Source organism: Strix uralensis, chromosome 2, assembly GCF_047716275.1.
Source record: "Strix uralensis isolate ZFMK-TIS-50842 chromosome 2, bStrUra1, whole genome shotgun sequence".
NCBI lineage: Eukaryota > Metazoa > Chordata > Aves > Strigiformes > Strigidae > Strix > Strix uralensis.
In genome coordinates this window covers 76277354-76293833 of record NC_133973.1, presented here as the reverse complement: position 1 = coordinate 76293833, position 16480 = coordinate 76277354, and the positions used below count along the sequence as shown (strand labels likewise).

General features: G+C 38.7%; 1 protein-coding gene across 1 annotated transcript; it reads left to right on the top strand.

Annotated features, from left to right (window-relative positions):
* Positions 1–887: 887 nt before the first annotated feature.
* ERCC5 (ERCC excision repair 5, endonuclease) lies at positions 888–15175 on the top strand. Its single transcript, XM_074859315.1, has 16 exons — positions 888–995; positions 1417–1532; positions 2142–2317; positions 2832–2947; positions 3063–3155; positions 3991–4051; positions 4991–5134; positions 6061–6268; positions 6544–7494; positions 7896–8128; positions 8507–8626; positions 9063–9276; positions 10927–11071; positions 11883–12085; positions 13124–13206; positions 14519–15175. Exons 2-16 carry the CDS (start codon positions 1445–1447, stop codon positions 15062–15064), a joined length of 3381 nt encoding a protein of 1126 aa, XP_074715416.1. The 5' UTR covers positions 888–995; positions 1417–1444; the 3' UTR covers positions 15065–15175.
* Positions 15176–16480: the final 1305 nt, after the last annotated feature.

Sequence of the window (16480 nt, the reverse complement as noted above, 5' to 3'; positions counted from 1 at the left end):
TAAGCAAAGTAATCCTGGAGATAGGATCTCTTTGCTCACAAGCCTGTCCAGCCACTGTGACTTAACTTCTAATATTTAATTTCCCGAAGTCTGCAGGCTGCTGACTGAACAAAACCCATAGATTTTGAAAATTTATTTTCCAGATGAACTATTTCTGGACTTTTATTTTTGCAAGTTGAATTGTGGCTGAGGATTCAAATATCTTTAGAATACTTGAGCTGTGTTCTTTAGGGTACTTCAGGTTTCAATGAGTTTTATAAATGTCTCAAGTTTTGCATAATGATTGTTGCTCTGAGGAACAAGGAACCTCCTCTCTGACCAGTAGCCTGTTTCTATTCTTAAGTAAGTGCATTGTGATGGACTTTTGTTACTTTATTTTGCTATTGGGTTGGAGACTGTCACGCTTCATCAATAAAGTACGTAGTGTATTTGAGTCTTCCAGCATCAGCAGAAGGAAGATGTGCGTCCTTGGGGACCTGCTGCTGGAAGCTTTCCGTAGGGATCCCCGGGTGGGAGGTGGGTGCAGCCAGGGGCACCGGGGATGCGGTGGAGAGAGCACAGGCTCCGGGCTGTTGGGTACTTCGCTCTCCTCCGGCCAGGCGAGGACACCGCGGGCTGCTGCCGGCCTCCTCGCTGGAAGTCCCTGCGCCTGGGCTTTCTTCCCCGCGGGTGGCTGCCGCCGCGGGGGCCCAGCGGAAAGGGCGGAGGCAGCCGCCAGAACCGCAGGGGATGGTGCCGGGACGTGCGAGGGGCAAGCGGAAAAGGCCGCAGACCCGGCGGGACGCAGCTCCACCCACGGCTGCCATGGCGCCAAACCCCGCCCCGCCAGCTGCCCTTCCCGGCGGGCAGCGGGGCAGGGCGCGCGCGGCGCATGCGCACGCCGCGCGGGGTGGCCGCGGGACTGCGAGGGGCTTCTCCGCTTGAGGCGGCCCTTCCCCGGCCCCGCGCCGGGCTCCGCCCCCCGCCCCGGGCTGCGACCCCCGGCCCCGCCGCAGGTGAGCCCCGCCGCGCCCTCCAGCGGGCACCCGCCTGCCCCTGCCCCCGCGCCTGTCCCTTCGGGCCGGTCCGCCGCGCCTCAGCGTGTCTCCGGGGCAGGGAACGGTTGTCCGGGACCGTGTCGGTCTCTGCAGAGGGGGGGGGGCGAGGCTCCCCTGGAGCTGCCCGGCTGATGGCCGGCCGGCCGGCGGGTGAGCAGCTGTAACTCTGCGCTGGGTTTTTGAAAGGCTTTTCACGTATCGCGGGCTGGGGGAATCGTGCGGAACCGGCCCGAGCGGTTGCCGGGGCGGCGGGGCGCCCGCCCCTCCCGAGTCCAGCACGCCGCCGTATTTCTGTTTGCAGTAATAACGCGTTCGCTTTAATAAAGCATACGTAGATCGTATAATCCTTGGGTTATTCCTCCTTTTGTTCCTCCTCAAGATTCTCTTAAAGTAGCTAAGGAAGGACAATGGGAGTTCAAGGACTTTGGAAACTTCTTGAAAGCGCCGGGAGACCTATAAACCCAGAAACACTAGAAGGAAAAATTCTTGCTGTTGGTATCCTTTAAAACTAAAGCTGAGGAACCAAATTTGTGAGGGAGATTATTTTAACTCTCTTGTTTCTACATGATTAGCTTTTGAAAAAATTTTAAATCGTGACAACATTTTGATAAGTAGATTTTATGCTTTGTAATATGTGGAATACTAAGCTCTACTTTTTTTAATCTTTTAAAAAGAAGAATTTTTTAATAGGTGCCTTACACAAGTGTCAGGCTATAGGATTTTGTGCTTTATAAATAAATGAGCTGCTCTCAGTAGGACTCTTAAGATTAAAAAGTTGAAATACTTTCACATCAACTTTCCTATAATTATACTTGGTTAAATGCTACAAAGATGTGGAAAGAAGGTACCCTTCATTTATTTGTGAAAATAACGGCGGAGTTGCTGCTTGCTGCACAGTTGTTTCAACTCTGCTTTTTGACCAGGGTGATAGGGGCAAGAATTTATTTTCTGAAGTTCACAAGTATTTGGATAACCTTGGCTTTGGTAAGCCAAGCCTGGAACAGTGGGCAAAAGCCACTCAGTCAAATATGTGCACTTTATAGAAACTATTAGTATGGTATATGTGTAAGACAGCACATTTTTTCCTCTTAACGGTTCTTTAAGATATCAGTATTTGGTTGAACCAAGCAATAAAGGGAGCCAGGGATCGTGGTGGTAACTCCATACAAAATGCTCACCTCCTCACTCTGTTTCATCGACTCTGCAAGTTACTGTTTTTCCGAATTCGACCTGTCTTTGTTTTTGATGGAGAGGCACCGCTTCTGAAGAGACAAACCTTGGTAAGTACCTTTGCCGAGTCATTGCAATGCAGAATAGGATGTATGCCCACTGATAGTAAGTATCCATTTTCAATTCCCTTCTTACTCTGCTTATGATTCTGAGTCACGAGGATGGGGGAGCTTGAAGTGCACTGCTGTGCAGGTGTTCTTTGTAGTCCCAGTCTGGGTTAGCTGTTGGAGTGTGCAGCAGCTCCCTTTTGATATATTCAGGTTTGGTTTGTGTAGAAACCAGATTGCAGAGGGGTGGGTGATAGCATAAGCCTGGGTTTTGCTCCGCATTGGATTTGAATGTAACTCTTGCAAGCGTCTGTACCCAGAAGCTGAAAACTGTTCCCAGGTCCCACAGAGGAAATGAATATAGAGATTTAGAGGATCTGAAGGCTATGTCCCCATTGATGTAGGATGGGTTAGGAGTTGCTCGTAGATTCAGCATACAGGGTTATAACACTAATTCACTGGATATGTATCCTCAGCATTCAGCAAAATCTTATTGGTGTTAATCTTATTTTCACAGGCTAAGAGAAGACAAAGAAAGGAATTTGCCATCAGTGATTCCAGGAAAACTACAGAGAAACTCTTAAAAACACTTTTGAAGAGACAAGTTATCAAAACTGTGCTTACAGGCAAAAGGCAAGAATAAAAAATATTTTCTCCTTGTTTATACGTGGCAGGTAAGTTTTTATGTAGCTATTACACAAAAATTGTATTAATTACTGTTGTGTTTTCTTTTTTTTGTTTCCCTAAGCAATGAAGCTTTGCCCAGTATTACCCAAGTTCGACGAGAAGAGATTGATGATATATATGTATTGCCCTCTTTAGAGGATGAAGAGAAGAACAGGTAGGTAGAATTAAGAAAAATAGCTTAGATGGCTATATTAAACTCAGATAACCGTATAAACTGCACTTTTTGACACTGCTGAAAGGCTTTTGACCCATGAGACTCCATAATATATAAAGTTTATTTCTTTATATTTTATTTCAGTTTGTTTTTGGGGAGTTTAGTTTATAGCTCTGAATACAGAAGCCTTGCAGTTATTTATGGGGAAAGTAACAGAAGAAGCTTTCAGCCCGCAAATTAAATTTCTACACTGGATTCATGTGTAAGGATGAAAGTGCTACCTCGGTCTCTGTGGCCATACCCATATGACTAAATGGAGCTGATTGTTTGAGCTTGGGTAGCTGATGTGTGGCAGCTTGATTCCAGTTTGCGTCCCCTCATTCAGTAGTGTAGGTGTGTTCAGCAGAAGTAGGGCTTTGATTGTACTCGTCAAACTTGTGACATCTTCTTATACAACACTAAGTGGGAATGTGAAGCTATCCATTCGATTACTTTTTGCACATCTTATATATACTCTTATGTACTTTAAATGCTGCCCAAATAAGAATCAGGTAATGATTTAAACGGCAACAGTTGCCTCAATTTAGTTTTAACTGAGATAAGTCTGCCTTCTTGCTTTCTGTTCAGATCTTTTCGACTTGTGTGTGTATTTATATATATGTGTATGTGTGTTTGTATGTGTATGCATATATATGTGTGTCTACTTTGATGTTGTGTGTGAATTTGTGTACTTATCAGTGAAGGGATGACTAATGTCCTTTTGCTTGAAATAGGAACTTTTATTTTCCTAGGTAAATATCTACATCTTTTTTTTTTTTCTGTTTGTGTTTTTTAGCTCAGAGGAAGAAGATGAAAAAGAATGGGAAGTGAGAATGAGTCAAAGAAAGATGTTGCAGGTAAGTGCGTCCTAATTGCCCTGTTACTGAGAACAATCCTATCATTCATGTGCTATGCTTAAAAGACAAACAAAAACATTTTTTAAAAAGCGTTTGGTGGTATAGGCCTTACTATAGCATTATTTATCAAGCAAAAAGTTAATTTTAAGTATTCTATGAATTCCTACTAAGGAGGAAATACAAATGTAATTTTCTCCACTAGAATACATCAGAATAGGAATTTCTTATGGTATCTTTTTTTTTTCTTTTGACTACTTTCTCTGGACATGTGTAGAATAAATATTTTTTTCTAATGATAAGTGAAATGTATGCATTTGTGCATGTGTATGTACATACAAGACAACGTATTTAACTAAATTCCCTTGCTTCTCCAAATATGAATTGATGTTGAAGCACTTTGCTTCTTGAGTTTTCACAGATAAATTCTGTATTCCCTTCTGGTGTGCCGATCTCATGGAAAGAGGAGAAAAGAAATATATAACATAAGTACTCATAATGTATAATGAAATTATCTCTGCTTTCATCAAAGTGAAAAAAAAAAAAAAAAAAAACAAACCAAAACCCAAAAACCAACCTCTTGGAAATACTGTTTATCTCTGAAGTACTTCGCATTCAGAAGGAGAACCTCTTTGGAAGGATAAAATCAGACTAGCTGAGGCTATAGGACCTGCTTCTATGATTTATACTAAACATTTTTTTGTAAAAAGTGTAAAACCAAGTTTCTCCATATAGTGTACATCAGTAATTATGTACGTTATTTTAGTAGGTAGTAGTTACCTTTTTTTTTCTTAACTGTTTTCTTCATGGTATAAGAAATAGCAACAAAGATTTTGTGGGGTGTTGGTTTTTTTGTTGTTTGGAATGATGTTCTAAATATTTTATTGTTCTTGCTGTGCTGTAACATAAAATACATGTTTATGTTGTTTTCCATTTTTATAGGAAGAATTATGTGAAAATCCTCATTCTGTAGATATTGAATCAGAAGATTTCAACAAGCTGCCTCCAGAAATAAAACATGAGATCTTGACTGATATGAAAGAATTTACAAAGCGAAAAAGAACATTATTTGAAGTGATGCCAGAGGTAATATTTAAAATTGTTTACAAGTCATCGAAATAGAGCTATTGCCATAAATGCAGATAAAGACTACATATGAGTAGCACATCTGGAGAGCTTTACCCCCAAGCTTATTTAATATGATATGTTACATTGAGGGGGGAAAAAAAAAGTGAAATAACAACTCTGAACAGAGCCCTCCCATGTGTCTGTTCAGAGCACTATCTCTTGATTTCCACTAAAATTGGCAGAGCTAATTCAGTTTGGCAAGAATGGAAAAAAATCATGCAGTGTCTCATGCCTCATCAGTGTTAGCCCAAAATTTCAACTGTAAGAACATACTACTGGTGTGGACAAGCCAGGCAGAATGAACACAGCTTGGATTCCAAACCCTCAGGTCGTTAGGGGAGCTGGCAGCTGGGAAGAGGCTTTTGTAACTTAAGCAGATGTGTTACTGAAGCCATTCAGGGAGAAATGGGGTATCCTATAGTGCCACTTCTACAATAGCTTTTCAGAGCAGTTAGATTTTAAAAGTACAATATATGTCAGATTAAATTGTAGATTGTGTTCAGGTGTAAACTAAGAACTGTCATCTTAAAACCATCCACCTGTGGATTCTGTTACAATTGCACTATTTTTAAGATGGGACCAGCTCCATTAGCCAGCTAAGTTTTGTTGGTCACATCATTGAGATCTCATTGTGTTTAGCCAGCATTCAGAACTACTTAATGGCGCCATTTAGAATTGTTGTGTGTTACTGGTCTAGTGTTGCTGTCACTTGGGAGTGCAGCAGTCAGTCAAAGACAAATGTTATCTGCTTAAAGGAAACTCTTAAAAGGCTCTCCAGAGCATGGTAAATGAACTTGCTTAAAGGTGCAGCTAGTGGCATTTTATTTAAATTGACTTGGTTGTTTTGTTGTTTTTTTTGTTTGTTTTTTTTTTTTTTTTTAAAGGAGTCCAATGACTTTTCCCAGTACCAGCTTAGGGGTTTGCTTAAGAAAAGCAACCTCAATCGGTGCATAGAAAATGTACAAAAAGAATTGAATCAGCAGCACTCAGGTGAAATCCAAACACAATATGAAAATGAAGGTGGTTTTGTGAAAGAAGTGGAATCTAGGAGGGTAGTCTCTGAAGATTCTTCTCACTATATCCTAATAAAGGGTATGTCAGGTCTTGATTTTGCAAAACCTTATTTGGTGTGTGCAGTCTGCAGCTGTCAGTTTTAAGAAAAACCTGAATATTGTGTACAGGTGCGTGAAGGCAGTACTTTGTATGAAATGTGTATTACTGTTATATGTAATTAACTGTGATCTATAGATGTGCAGAAAACTGGTTTATTAATCTTTATATAATGATGCTCATTATGTAAAATGGAATGTTAGTATAAAGCAGTTTTTTTACTGAAAAAAAAAATCAACAAAAAACCTTTCTTTCAGGTATTCAAGCAAAAGAAGCCACAAGTAGAGACTTGGAAGCTACTGCAGGACCCTCATCAAAAATGCTTGAATTTACTAAATCAAATAAAATCAATGAATCTCCCACTAATGCAAAGCTAGTTACATCTGACAAATTGCAAACAGAGAAAGATAACAATGTGGTGACAGCACCACCCTCTCCTCGGACTTTGCTTGCTATCCAGGCAGCTTTGGTAGAAAGCAGCTCAGAAGAAGAAGTGGTGGATGAAGACACAGGACAATTGAACGTGGACCAGTATGTAACAGAGGGAGGCAGCGTGTCTCCAAGAACACTGCAGGCAATTCAGCAAGCTCTGAGGGATGATGACAAAAGGGAGGAAGTGGTTACTGTTAGAACTGATGGAGTGCTACCAGAAAGATCAGAAGTGAAGGATTTTCTGCTTAGTAGCTCAGATGAGGAAGATCAGATTCCTGAAGTTAAGGAGGGAAAAACAATACCTACATCTACAATTCATTCCTCAAACCAAGTGATTATGCAAGACCTTGAATTTGAAAAAAAGTGTCAGGAGTCAGAAAAAAATCATATTACACCCAAGGATACCAGTATATCTAGAGCTGAAAATTATTCTTGTATTGACAATACTAGAAAAGGCAAAGAAGATTTAGACCAAGAAGAAAATGGTTCCAAAATGGACTTAAATTCTTTGGGAGATAAGGATATAAACTTGTGCCCGCAGAAGCCAAGCTGTTCCCCTGTACAAACTAGTATAGTGGCTTTGATTCATGCTGAAACAACAGACCTTTCTAAAAATGAGGAATACTTGAAAATTGCTGAAAATATAGAGGAAGCACTTTTGCAAACAGAAGAGAATGTATCTGAGGTACAAAAGGATATTAGATTTTTTCCAGAAGCAAAAGGTCCTGAGGAGGAAAGAGAAGGAATATCACACTCTGAAGACAGTGACTCTGACGGTATGTGTTTTTTCAATTGTGTAAAAAGCTAAGAAAATAGGACCTTATTGTATTTGTAGTCAGTTAACCTTTTCTCCTAGTAAAAAATACTTTAAAATACATCTATTCCTACGTATGTAGGAGGTGGGAAGAAAATCTGAGCTATGTTTTTCCCCTTGGTGTTATGTTTTGTCATGGAAACCTGAGTATACAATACAGAGAGTCAGGAAAGCACGCTGTTGTGTACACTGAACTTAACTGGTGTATTAATGGTCAACCACTTGGTTTCTGTAATTTCACAAACCTTATATCTATTTACTGCAGATAGAAAAAAATAAATCACTGCCCAAGTTAAAAATGCATACGAATACTTCCTTTCAAAGAAGCAGCAGGAAGTTGAATTCTTTATTTTCCTTTAACAGGAAGCTTTATTGAAGTGGATACTGAAGTCAGTAATAAGACTGAGTTTCCTTCTAAGTATGCTGAAAAACTGTGTGTTGAAACAGCAATTCCAGAAGTGGAGGCAGACAAACATGATATTGTCACACAGGACTTGCTGAAGGAGTCTGATGAAGTGCAGCTGGCAAACGATCAGAATGTTGAAAGAGAAAATTATGGTGAAGATGCAGCAGATGAGTGGCAAGACATCAATTTGGTAACTCGTGGTAACTTGTTTTGAGCTAGTAATGAAGTGCTCTGTTCCCAAGCAGTTTTTAAGGAAAACTATTGGTCAGCTTCTTACTGTTTAATTGCTTTCTCAGATATGTATCTAATTCCATGGGAACTGATTTTTATTTAAAGATGATGGTTAACCATATTCTCCCTGAAATCAGAGGGAAACTTTAAGGTTTTAGCACTCTGATGAATAGGCCTATCTCTGGTCTTATAATTTACTGCATTAGAGAAGCTATGACAACTTCCAAGTGTGAATTAATGAAGCATATACTACTAGAATAATTATAGCTGGAGACTTAGTGCTTTACTTAAATATACCTGAATTGCTGAAGTAATTAATGGCTTGTTTTATTTTTAGGAAGAACTAGAAGAATTAGAAAATGACCTTTCTGCTGAGCAGAATACACTTCAGGCTCAAAAACAGCAGCAGGAACGTGTTGCTGCTTCTGTAACAGGACAGATGTTCTTGGAGAGCCAGGTAGTATTTGTTGAATCATTTTGATTTGATTGATACAGCCTGATGTGGTCCTTCCCCTCCACCCCAGTCAAACATTTTCTCAAAAGCTGTTAGTAATTTTGCTTAATTATAGGTCACCTTTTTTCCTCTTAGGAGCTTGTTTTCTTCAGTCTGCTTGATTTAAAATATTGAAAATATTGAGATAAAATCGATGGAATTCAAGATTAAATAACTGTTATTATAAAATAATAATAAAATTATGCTATCTGCCTGAGATGAGTAAGTGGGATTTCCCCCTTGACTTAACTGTGGTTGGTACTTTTTAGGGGAAATTAAGATTTGCTGTGAAATATTAAATACTTCCCAAGTGTGAATCTAGTAGTTCCAAGTCAAGCAGAAGTATAGTAGAAGTTCATTTTTCAGGTGAAATATTAACTGTTTTCTCTCCATCCTACAGGAGCTTCTCCGTCTGTTTGGCATTCCGTATGTTGAAGCTCCGATGGAGGCAGAGGCACAGTGTGCTATCCTGGACCTTACTGATCAGACCTCTGGGACAATCACTGATGATAGTGATGTTTGGTTATTTGGCGCTCGACATGTTTATAAAAATTTCTTCAGTCAAAACAAATACGTGGAATATTATCAGTATGTTGATTTTCAAAACCAGCTAGGTAAGCCTCAGGTACTGATTTGTTAAATACAGTCTTCAATAAGACAGTATGCCATGTCTCTTTTTGAAGTTTTATTTTCTACAGAATTTTGCGTGTCTATTACTACAATGCCTGTTCTTTGGAGACTCTCTACAGACATTCAGTTAGGTTGCTATTTTTACTGTGTGATGAACACCCTGAATTTGCAGACACCTGCGTTTAATACACTGGCTTAGTGTGGTCATCAAGGCTGGCAGTATGAACTATGGTACCAGTTTCTGGGTAAACGTCAGCATGACTTTTCTGACATGGTGGGAAAAGTATATTCTGATGTCATCAGATTTATAGTCTTGTGGAAATGAGAGTTAATTTTGGACATACTGACACAAAGTATTAAAAGAGGATCTGTAAAAGGTTTTTCATTTAGTTAATACAGCTTTTTCTTCTTTCAGATTGCTCTTGTACCAGTCTAATCAAATTGTTGCTAATTATGTTGAAGTGCTAAACTTCAGTGTCGCATAGTGTATTAAGGAAAATATGAGCCATTTTTTACTTTTTATTATGCCTTGTTTAAGCAGAACTCTTAAAATTAGTTTTGATGTTTTCAAAGTTGAGAGAGGCAATAGACTTTGAAATAATATTTTAATGTCTTCAGCATGTAAAATTTCATATTTCTGTGTGGTGAAAAATATGTCTTTGGTTTCTTCTCCCGGCAAATTGAATGAAATATTTTTTTCCCCTACTTGTACCTACTTAAGTATGCTACTGTAGCTTAGTTGGGAAGGATGGCTGTAAAAGCATGTGTGTGATTTTTAGCTGTTATTAATGTAATAAACCAGAGCCTTTGTTTATTTATTTATTGGGGAAAAATAGTCACCATCGGGCTTCATGTCACATTCCTCTGCAGTCTTGTGCTTCTTTTCCACGTGTTGCACAAATCTTTCTTGACAGTTGCTGGATATCCTGACTAGCATGCCGATGGTCTTGCTTTGTGCGCTTAGAAACACATCCCTCCTTTTCTCCACTGAATTTTTACATTTTTTATTATTTTTCTATTTTTTAAAATCTAAACTCCTGCAGCTAGTCACTGAAAATCAGTCTGGTTGTCTCACATCTTATAGTGCACTAAGTAGAAGTGGTCAGCTGAGTTATTCCTTTTTTTATGTCTGTTTCACAGGCTCTTTTGATCTAGTTAGTAACTGCACTAGCACAGAGCAAAAGGCTTCCAGTTTGGGAACACTTTTAAGAAGCAGAGGCATTGATATTATGGACTAGAATTCAAACTGAATGTTTTTATTTCTGGTTTGGGGGTTATTAAATTCAGGTCAGCATTAGATGAGAACCGCACAGTAACTGGAAAAATACAGGTAAAATAACAGCTCTTAGGAACCCAGAATTTCCCAACGGTCTTGACGTTGTAACATTTTAATTCTGGCAGGATGTATTTGCCAGGTTAGCACAACTACTGGTGCTTGAGCTAGCAGTAGCGTATTGACACTGCTCCAGAATATAATTTAGCAAATTCTGATGTTGAATTAAATGTAATTTTACAGAGTTAATGCCTTTGTGTTCCTTCTGTTATTTGCCTTTCAGATAATATATTTTTTAATTTGTAAGAGAAAAGATGCTGAATCCACTGGTTTTATTTGGTTTATGCACTTTATTTTACAGGGTTGGATCGAAGCAAGCTAATTAATTTGGCATACTTGCTTGGAAGTGACTACACTGAGGGCATCCCAAATGTTGGCTTTGTGACAGCGATGGAGATTTTAAATGAATTTCCTGGGCATGGCTTGGAACCTCTCTTAAAATTTGCGTATGCCTCGTTATATTTTGCTTTTCTGTTTCTCCATAATATGAATATTAGTGAATGTACTTTGCTGCTGCGTAAGCATACAACAAAACATATGACTACCATCATTAAGGAGACTTAAGTTAACTGTAAAATATGTGACTCTCTTATATCACTATTTGAGATGGCAGGTAAATAAGGTGACATGTTGATACAGCAATTACAGGGAGACTAATGAAGACAATAGAACAGGTGTAGAGCTGTGTGACTGCCTTTGAGTTCATTGCAGAGCTGGATCCGTAATGGAGTGGCAGTTTATTCTCCCTGAGTTTGTGAGAATGTGCTGTAGCATGGTCGTAGAGAAAAGAGGCTTGATGAGTGAGGAAGGGATGACCTGTAAAGAGACAGACAGGTAGGCAGTGGGGAAGAACAAGATTTGAAGAGGGCCAAGCCAGTTGTATTGGCAATGGCGAGAATGATTAGAAGTCTTTATTTTTTTTATTTTTTTTTTTTTTTTACCTTGCCTACCAAAAAACCTCCAAAAACTAACATCCTCCCCAAGTGAGGCTGAATTTAGGGCCTTCTGTTTAGCAGCTTATGGGGCATCCAGGTGATATTTGCTACTGTGGCTTGCAATGGCTGCATTTACTGTGTATTGTCTATTCTACTTTCAGATTATATGTCCCTTTGGCCATTTTTTAGTTGCAAATTTCCTACCTCATCTCATGTAGTAACTGAAGTATGGAGATTAAGGCTATTGAAATTAGGATGGTAGCTCTTGATATTCCAAATTATGTTTTATGGAGGCAAAGGAATACTTTCCTCTGTTTTTCAGTGAGTGGTGGAATGAGGCTCAGAAGAATAAGAAATTGAGACCTAATCCACATGATACCAAAGTCAAGAAGAAACTGCGGGAGCTACAGCTTTCTTCAGGTTTCCCAAATCCAGCAGTGGCAGAAGCATACCTGAAGCCTGTGGTGGATGAGACAAGGGGTTCATTCACCTGGGGGAAGCCTGATGTGGAGCAGATCAGAGAATATCCTTTTACAACTCCTATTTAAATTTTTCAGGGTCAACATAGCGCTTAGGGATCTGGTGTAGTTGGGAACTGTCAGTGCTAGGTTAACGATTGGGCTAGATGATCTTCAAGGTCCTTTCCAACCTGGATGATTCTGTGATTATGTGATACAATATGGCAGGACGTGTTAGCTAAAAGTACTCAGATTAAAATTCATAAAGCTTAATTGAGTCAATAACGAAGTGTCAAGTTCTTAACATCTCATTAGTGTGAGGGGCCCCCTGCCCCGTCTGCATGTGCTCTCCTACAATGATGCCAGCTCTGGAATGGAAAGGAATGCAGCCATGCATCTGTGGCACTCGGGGCTGCTCTGCCCTCCTGAGTGGGCTGCTTCACTTCCCGTGCAGAGTCAGTCTCGTGGCTGGACTGACTAGTTTGTGTTGTTATGTTTCTGTAACTGTGCTGTGCTTATTTCTAGACTTAGAGTGGGGATTGTTTGCACACTCCTGATGTATGTTTACCAATCTTTCACAAATAAGTTTCAAAACCTAGTCAGAAATGGTGATTCAGCCTGTGCTTTATCCCTAGTTATTCACTGCATTTCTTGTAATATCTATTTCTTGCAGTGAATTGTTGAAAAGTAGGTGGCAATGCATGCAGAGCTAATAAGTGTTTTAAGCAGTAAATAAAATTTCCAGTGTGTGCAAGTGTAAAAATAAGGTTTATTTATAGGTTTATTTATAGGTGTTTTGTCTTATGGCAGTACTGTATAGCCAAAATGAGTTGTCTTCACTGAGACATGCTTTTGGAAATGTTGATATTAGAGAAAAAGTTCTGTAACTAATAGAGATGTAACAGCATGATTAAGATACACAGCACAATACTGGAACCATGCACATAACTCAGCTATAATAACAGTATTTTCTCTGTTTTTGTAGTAGAAAAAGCATTGGAGTCACTTTCCTCCAGGCATTTTTTTATTTGAGGAATTTTCATTTTAGGTGTTTACAAAATACTAGTAATAGCTATTTTGTAAAGTTCCTTAATTTTCTGCACATTCTGTCAGAATCACTTTGGCTGGACTAGAACAAAGATAGATGAAATCCTTTTGCCTGTGATGAAACAGCTGAACTTGCAGCAGGTAGAGTATAAAACTCTGTATAGTTTAAGGGTAACTGGAAAATTTTAAGAGAAGCATTTTAAAATGAACAGCAGGGCTTTAATCTAAAATACATTTCTCAGAAACTGGGATTTGGCCTTTTTTAAAATCTTTATATATATATATATTTTTAAAAGTAATTAAATTCTCTAGACTTCATTTCTGTATGTTTTGGGTGTGCTGTGGTTTCAAATTTTGTTATCTATCAAGCACCTCTCTCAAGTCCAGGCTGCTGTTTGTTTTGGATGTAACTGAAACTACAGGTACCTCAAGCACCTTTAGTACTTTTAAAAGACAGCGTGCTGTCTCTAAAAATGATTTATGAAAATGCTCCTGACATTTTGGTGAAGTGAGACTGACCGTTTGGTATCATCCATATCCTTTGAAGAGGAGCTCAGAGTGAACCATTGAGCAAGTGCCTATTAATAATATTACTTTAATTTCCAAATAAATGTTCTGTCAACTTTAATAAAACTTAAAAGTCAGTAGTGGTGCATGCTGTGATACTGTGAATGTTGTAAAACTGATCACCCAAGGTCAGATTATTTTCTCCTTTTGCCATAAGCAAAATAGATAGGTAGTCTAAACCAGTGTTCTGGGGTCTCTCTGTCACTCGAAGGAGTGAAAGGTATCAAGACCTGTAGTTAAATCCGTACACTTTCAGGTTGACTGGAACATTCTTTGGAAGCGTCTGTCTCAGACAATTTTAGGGAGAGTACAGAGGACTAATTTATTCTATACAGCAAGCCTGGCTGTGGTTGAATAACACAGACCCATTGTGTGTGACTACTTCTAGTTCTACTCTTAAATGGTTATACTGTAGCAGCATGTGTTACAATGAACTTGAGTCAAATGACCGCATTTTGTTGCACTAGCGTAGGCAAATGTAAAGTGCACTTACAAAATTTGCTTAGTAAACATTCTGTTGTTTTAACAGCTTGAAGCTAAGGGTGTGTTCGTAAGGACATACTTGAGAGCACTACAAAGATTCTGTGTATTAGGGTTGAAATTAGCAACATATGTCTAAGCAGCAGCAGCACAATGTTTATATAATTTCACTGGAGTTTGGTTTGCTTATTATTTAGTTTCTTTGAAAGTTCTTGTTGCATAATTTATAATAAGGTATAGGTATGTATATAATAATGCATCTTATTGTTCAGACCTATTTGCATGCATATTAATTTCATTAGTGCTTTGTCTTGCTTTAATTTGGGATGCTTTATAGTATAGCTGAGATAACTGAATTCCCATCACAAAAGCATCCAAAGTTGTTTTTATTTTTTATTTTTGATAGACTCAGCTTCGAATTGATTCATTCTTCAGACTAGCACAGTATGAAAAACAAGCTATTAAAAGTCAGAGACTACGCAGAGCTGTGACTTGTCTGAAGAGAAAGGAAAAAGAAGCAGCTGATGAAATTCAGGAGGCCACTGCTGTTACGGAGATTGAACTTAAACAGCGTGAGGAAAGGAAAGGGGAAGGTGCTGCAGGCTGTGGAAATCAAGCTGTGGCAACAGAAGTCCAAAGTAGAAAGAGAAGAAAACATTCAGATTCCGGAAAAGAACATTTATATGGAGGTGGTTTTATTGGGAATTTGCATCTTTCAGAAACTTCTAGTGACTCCTCAGTAGAGGAATTGGAAAGCAGAGATTTAGGCAAAAGCAAAAAGAAAAATGTCTCTGCAAGGGAGACAGCAGACCATAAAGAGAAAAAGGGGTGCAGCAGCTCAAGTGGTGAGGATGAAGAACTGGGAAATGTAGTCATGGTGACTGCCAAACCTGTGTTTGAGGGCAGAAAAAAGAAATTGCAGAGTAAGAGAGGAAGAAAAAAGAAGTCTTAAAGAAAAAAAGTCTTAAAAGAGACTGTGTGTGCATGGTTTTTTATGACTTAAGCTTTGTAAATATTCTAATGAATTTTTGATAAATAATAAATTATCCCGATTTCTCATGTATTTTTCATGTCATTTTGTGTCCAGAACTTAAACAGGAGGGATCTTAAATGATGAAAAAGAAATTTTAGCACATTTACTCATAAAGACCTAGATTAGACGTGATAAGTTCTCTGTTTTGAGATTTTTAAATTAAGCCAAAATGTTATGCCCATTCATTTGCGTTCTGAGGTGAGATGTTAAAAATCGCATGCAATCTGTTGCTTCCTTAACTTCAAATTTAAATGAAATTTTGAAAGCAACTTGGATTATTTCTAGATGCCGAGAGAAGGAAAATCAGTTTAGTTAGTGTTGTTTTCCTTATTCCCTTCACTATGCCTGTCTCAAAAGTTTTGTGCTTGAAGTTATGTTGCTTAGCGACCCATTCATGAGACAATGTAAGCCCTTGTAAAATGTCACGGAAAATCATACGGTATAGTAAGTCCTTATATAATCTGAGGTGCCATAATTGTTGATGTTCTGAATGTAAATGTCATGTTTCTAGACTTGGAGTTATGTGACCATGTCCAAAGAATTTGTCTGCAAAAGTGGCGTTCAGAGGTACCCACTGGTTGCAGCACTCATGTTGGATTAAGTTGTGAGAGAAACAATGTGTTAAGCTCAGACTTCCCTCCACCTCACCTGTCTTGCTGAATGATTGTAGAATTTATTTGTAGCTCCTGTGGATTAAGACGGAAAATCACTGAATGCTGCCAGTCATACGTGGGTTTTTACATTACATTTTAGTCCCCCTTCTTGCTTTTTTTGTTTTCTCATTTAATATTTTACTTCATTTCTTATTGTTTCATTGTTTGAAAGTCCAAGTCCATACAAATAAGTTTTGTATGAAACGTTAGCCTCCTCTAAAAGGATGAAGGGCTGAGGTGAACTGGGTAGGATTTGGCCCTTGTAGTTGCAGAGAGTTCATGTACAGTGTTTACTGGGCAAAAACTATTCCTTTTGATACCACTTTTATAAAAGATCATCACTTTTTAAGCAAATTCTCAACCTGGACAGCCAGTTTACAGCAGTGTTTTGTAAATCATTAGTATTACTGAATTTTGCTTTAAAAGTGTAGATTAGGTCTTGGTGATTTGTTTGATAGTTTCTAAATGTAAAAGAGCTCCTACTAACTTCTACCAAGTATGGTAAAGTACAGAGACCTTCAGTTCTCTGTAGGGCTTGTTTAGTATTCTTGTACAATAATTTACTCTTTTTCAATGGCACCTAGAAACCCAAATTGAGGTTGAAGTCTAATTTTGCTAAAAACTGTGTAAAGTAAGAGGCAGTTCCTGTCTTGAATTGATTATAGGCTAAATAAGGGAAGTC

What these genes read in the sequence shown, in the direction of transcription:
- ERCC5 (XM_074859315.1), top strand. Translation starts at nt 1,445, where the DNA reads ATGGGAGTTCAAGGACTTTGGAAACTTCTTGAAAGCGCCGGGAGACCT. An exon ending in GAGGATGAAGAGAAGAACAG is followed by an intron (nt 3,156 to 3,990) that starts GTAGGTAGAATT and finishes TGTGTTTTTTAG; the next exon opens with CTCAGAGGAAGAAGATGAAA. An exon ending in TGAAGACAGTGACTCTGACG is followed by an intron (nt 7,495 to 7,895) that starts GTATGTGTTTTT and finishes TTCCTTTAACAG; the next exon opens with GAAGCTTTATTGAAGTGGAT.